We start from the raw sequence: 5,052 nt of genomic DNA, 5'->3' as shown, positions 1-5,052 counted from the left end.
GAGTATAACTAATGAAGATTAGTATATTCCTCGATTATATCATTCACCAAAATTCAAATTTATTGAAGATGTAATAAATAAAAGATGAGAAAAACATTTATGACTCTCCGAACTTCATATATTACTAAAATAACCTTTACCTTACTCTGAGTATCAATATATTGGAAAATATTATAAAAGTTAGAAAAGGAAAAAAAAGGAAAAGGTCAGGGGCACGGATTTACAATTTCTATAGGGGAAAAGCCCCAGTTATGGACATAGTACTAATGACAGTCATGTTTTTGTCAACCCAACCCTTCATTACTAGATTGTAAAGGAGCCCAAAAAAATTGATAATGAAAAGTTCATTAATGAATATCACATGTACCAATAGTGGATTATTTTTTAGCTTTTTTTACCATAATTAGCCCATTTGTGCACCACTATTGAGATTTATGCATAACTATGGGACATTTGTCCACTACTAGATAGAGTTATCTACTATTGGCACAAAGGTGATTATGTATTAAACGACACTTTGAAATGACCACTTTTTGACCTTTGCGCACATAACGAATTCTACAATGTGCATCATTACTACCCAGAAGCCAAAACAATAGCTTTAAGCAATTAGGTCGCATAAGAAGAGAACATAAAAAAAAATCATCGAAATCGAATGAACCTTTTAAAAACTTAAGATCCGCGAAATTAGCTTTGTCCACTACTCATACGCTTCCCCTAACCCATTTAAATTTCATGCAAATTCCAAATTGGATTCTAGTGAAATCTAGTCGATTCCCTCAAGGTGGTGACTTGTCCCTCCACTTGCCTTAAATCGCACACTTTTTTATTATCAACTCCTCCTTAAATGTGAAGAATATTCCATCTCCGAACGGAATTGAACAAAAAGTTTAATGTGGTGGGTCCCGCTCTTAGTCGCCGCCTATTTTGACGACGCTCTCTCCTTGCATGTTTGTGTCGGCAACCGACTTAAGCGCCCGTGTCGTGGGCAACAAGTTATTGCTACTTTCGTTCCATCGACGGACAGGAAATTTGTACGGATATCCTGGACAAAATGTGAACCGTTAAATAAAGTAAAGTGAGAAGGCTTTAATGTAACCGTTTTGCTTTCTCCCCACGTTACGGGGATCTGGACCATTCCCCGTCCGTTTTATGAATACGTAGTCTTCCTCTGCCGTTGAAGTTTTTTTTCGTTTGCCAAAATTAAACAATTTTTTCGGGGCGTGGCGGGCTGTTTCTTCGGCACCCGCAAACTTAAACCGAAGATAGCAATTACCGGTCAAGATGAATCGAATACAGGGTGTAGTCTGGATGCTATAAATTCTCACAGGCCGTATCGTCATTTTCCAAGCTTTATTTACTAATCTTTTTGCTCTCTTGGTCGGAATTGTGTGAGAAACAAACCAAAGCGAGTTTTACGGAACGGATACCAATTATTTGGTACAGGGGCGAAGACATCCATGGCTACGAAGCTTTCTAGAATGGTGATGAGGAGTTTGCAGGTGCGGCAAGGCCTTTTCCGCAGTAATGCCAATTTTATCATGGGTCGCAGTTATAGCAGCGCAACGCCTGCTTTGAGATTTTACAATAGCAGGGCTGTTGTGTATGGTGATTGTTTTTCGTGGAAGATGGGAGATGAATTGGGTAGCGGGGTGAGTCGTCTGCAAGGCTCTCTCGGCTATGGCAGTTGGAAAGCCTCATTTAGATCGCAGAGCACGGTTGCGGGAAAAGCTGTGATAGAGGACATAGACACTGAGGAGAAGAGTGTTGTTAAACAGCAGGGCAGTGCGGTGAGTGAGCCTCCGCAGTATAATGAGGAGGATTTAAATGCGAAAGAGTTGGTGCGCTCCAGTTATTGGGGGCTGTCTCCTGGTAAGCCCGCTCGGGAAGATGGATCGTTGTGGCCGTGGAATTCCTTCAGGGTCAGTATACTTTTCATCTTTCCGTTCATAATTTGGTTCCCCTTTTTGCAATTGCAATTCCGTCTGTTAGATTGATAGAAGCAAAATTTTGTGGTGATGATGAGGATCTAACTTATTTTTGAATCCATCTTTATGCTAATTGTTTTCAAGCGCTGAAATGATTATGAATGAGTTGTTTGCAATCACTCACTGTAGCTTGATGATCCTCATAGGGTCCACCACTGTAACGGACATGGCTATTTTATAGGGTGAAGCACTGTTACGAAAATTAGGTTTTATCGAATTACTACTCACAAAATTTTAGTCATGAATATAAACTCAAAATAATGAATATGTCGCCTCACAGTGTGGAAACACAATAGAGAATTGTTCCTGTGTCACTGCCAGCGCTGGAGACGGTGCCCCTGTTCTGTATTCCATGTTCTTTGCTATTCATTTGTTATAAAATTGAATATTTCGAAAAAAATTGAAATTGAATTTCATGATTATTTTTAAAAAAATTAGGGATTCTTTGCTCCTGCGGCAAAGGGCTCTAAATTTGTAGGGTTTAAGTCTATTTATTCAATTTTGAAGGGTTTATGAGTTTTTGTAAAGAATATTATAGCATTTCTAATGAGAGATTATTATTAGTTTTTCTAATGAGGGAACGTTTTGCAGCCTTGGGAGACATACACTCCAGACTTGAGCATAGACCTGTCGAAGCATCATGTTCCAAAGACATTTACCGACAAGTTTGCTTATTGGACTGTAAAGGCGTTGAGGTTTCCTACAGATGTCTTTTTTCAGGTGCACAAATGATTCATCTTTTCCTAGAGTTAACAATCTCAAGATTTGTTATTGAGTAGCAAAAGGGCGCCGGATGCTTTAATTTTTCACTTTTATGGATTTGAAGACTATTTTTGGCTTGATTTTATTAAGTCTGCTCTGCAGTGTCTCTTCACACCAGGAGGGGTGCTCAGCATCAAGATAATGAATTAAAGCACCATCCTGGTGAGATGCAAATAACAGGTAAGTGGCACTGCTGATGCAGTTTGTTTTCTCCCTGAATTACTCTGTTTCTACAGAGGGAAGGAACCTCCCGTAGGAGCCCCCCTTTTTTTTATCAACCTGGATGTTAATTTTATCCCAAAATATCAGCTTCTTTACGATGCTATTGGGATAACAATGGCTATCCATGGCACTAAATTGCAATATATGTGCCAGAATGTAACGATATACAGAGAGGAACATATGCCTCCTTAAAATGAACCACTTTATAGAAATGGCTATCTTCCTTTTCAAAAGATATGGGAAGAGACTGGGTCATTGCGGTGGCTGCCTCGCCTCGTCTGCTTGTACACTGATTTAATCTCAGGGAGTCCTGTTAATAGATTAGATCAGTTTGTCTCTAACTCAAACATAGATAACTGCATATGGTCATTCTCTAAACCATGTGTTGCAGTCTAGTTCCCTCTGCATATGGTCGTTCTCTAAACCATGTGTTGCAGTTTAGTTCCCTGGATAGCCGTGGCCATAATTTATTAGTCTTTGTGAATTTTTTATTGGAAGCTTCATTCTTACAAGAAAACTGTGTTGCAGAGGAGATATGGTTGCCGTGCCATGATGCTTGAAACTGTGGCTGCTGTACCTGGGATGGTAGGAGGAATGCTCCTACATTGCAAGTCACTGAGGAGATTCCAGCACAGTGGGGGATGGATTAAGGGTCTTTTAGAGGAAGCAGAGAATGAGAGAATGCACCTGATGACATTTATGGAGGTCGCAAAGCCTAGATGGTACGAGAGAGCCTTAGTGTTTACAGTGCAAGGAGTGTTCTTCAATGCCTACTTTCTCCTCTACTTAGTTTCCCCCAAGCTTGCGCACAGGATTGTGGGTTACCTTGAAGAAGAAGCCATTCACTCGTACACTGAATTCCTTAAGGAACTGGACAATGGCAACATTCCAAACGTGCCTGCACCTTCCATAGCTATAGATTATTGGAGGCTTCCCAAGGATTCAACTCTCAGGGATGTGGTTGTGGTAGTCAGGGCTGATGAAGCTCACCATCGCGATGTCAATCATTTTGCATCAGTAAGCTTGCTGTCCTTCACCCATTTTTCATTTGTAGATACATTTTCTTTGAACTGTTTTGGGGGAGTTGGTATATCATGGATCATGGATATCTGTTTTTCAATTTGGTTAAATAAATTTCTTTGGTTCTGCAGGATATTCATTACCAGGGGAAAGAGTTGAGAGAGGCTGCAGCTCCACTTGGATACCATTAACTGTCCTGATGGCTTCCATCAAATCTCCAAATAAAACCATGAATATGCTTTTCAATCTAATGCAATTTAGTGTGCATATTTGATCAGGTCTTGTTTTGACTAGCAAAATCCAATTAGAGTACTAAAATATATTCCTGTAAAGTTGTTTCTAGTCTAGCATGATATGCCGTATGTTTTTCGTTGCATGAGAATTGTATGCTATATATGAAGCAGTGCGATTCAAGAATAAGTAAGGCTAATGCGAAAATACGGATTCTTTATAACCGCGATTGGATTGTATTTTTTCATCAATTGAATAACATTTTAGATATCTCTCAATCCTAATTGTTTGGGGAATAAATCCATTTTTATTCTACTTGGTGAGGGAGATTGAATATATAAAGTGGATTTCTTTTAATTAACTTTTAAAATTAAGAAAAGTTAGTTTTGAAATAATAAAAATGAAAGTATTTAGATTGTAACAATTAGTGTTATTTAAAAAGTATGGGATAAATTGAAATGTACGAAGTATGTAGGATTAACTTATATAAGGTTTAAGCCTTACATGATATTAATGTGATTTTTGTATCAGTCAATCAGAATAAGAAAACTTGCCCCTCGTCCCTTGTCTCTGGAGGACCTGACAACATAAAAATTATTTTTTTAAATAATAAATTAATTTAATAATCAAAATGTATCATGTATTATATATATTAATATATATTAAATATTATAATTTATTATATATTAATATGGTGGGTAAAATTTGCATATTTATGGATCAATTAAAATTATGAAGAAACATATTAGTTTAGTTGTTAAGCATGAGAAGATCTTAATATGATATCAAAGCATGTTAGATTATACTAATCTTTTTTATAAATGATGTA

At 37.7% G+C, this 5,052-nt stretch overlaps 1 protein-coding gene across 1 annotated transcript; it reads left to right on the top strand.

Annotated features, from left to right (window-relative positions):
• The first annotated feature begins 1,210 nt into the window (after nt 1–1,210).
• LOC131069176 (ubiquinol oxidase 2, mitochondrial) lies at nt 1,211–4,501 on the top strand. Its single transcript, XM_058004538.2, has 4 exons — nt 1,211–1,922; nt 2,580–2,708; nt 3,501–3,989; nt 4,124–4,501. Exons 1-4 carry the CDS (start codon nt 1,461–1,463, stop codon nt 4,181–4,183), a joined length of 1,140 nt encoding a protein of 379 aa, XP_057860521.2. The 5' UTR covers nt 1,211–1,460; the 3' UTR covers nt 4,184–4,501.
• The last annotated feature ends 551 nt before the right edge of the window (nt 4,502–5,052 follow it).

The sequence above is a fragment of the Cryptomeria japonica genome, chromosome 5, assembly GCF_030272615.1.
Source record: "Cryptomeria japonica chromosome 5, Sugi_1.0, whole genome shotgun sequence".
Classification (NCBI taxonomy): Eukaryota; Viridiplantae; Streptophyta; class Pinopsida; order Cupressales; family Cupressaceae; genus Cryptomeria; species Cryptomeria japonica.
Note: the sequence above shows the minus strand (reverse complement) of the source record. Positions and strands in the feature narration are given on the sequence as shown.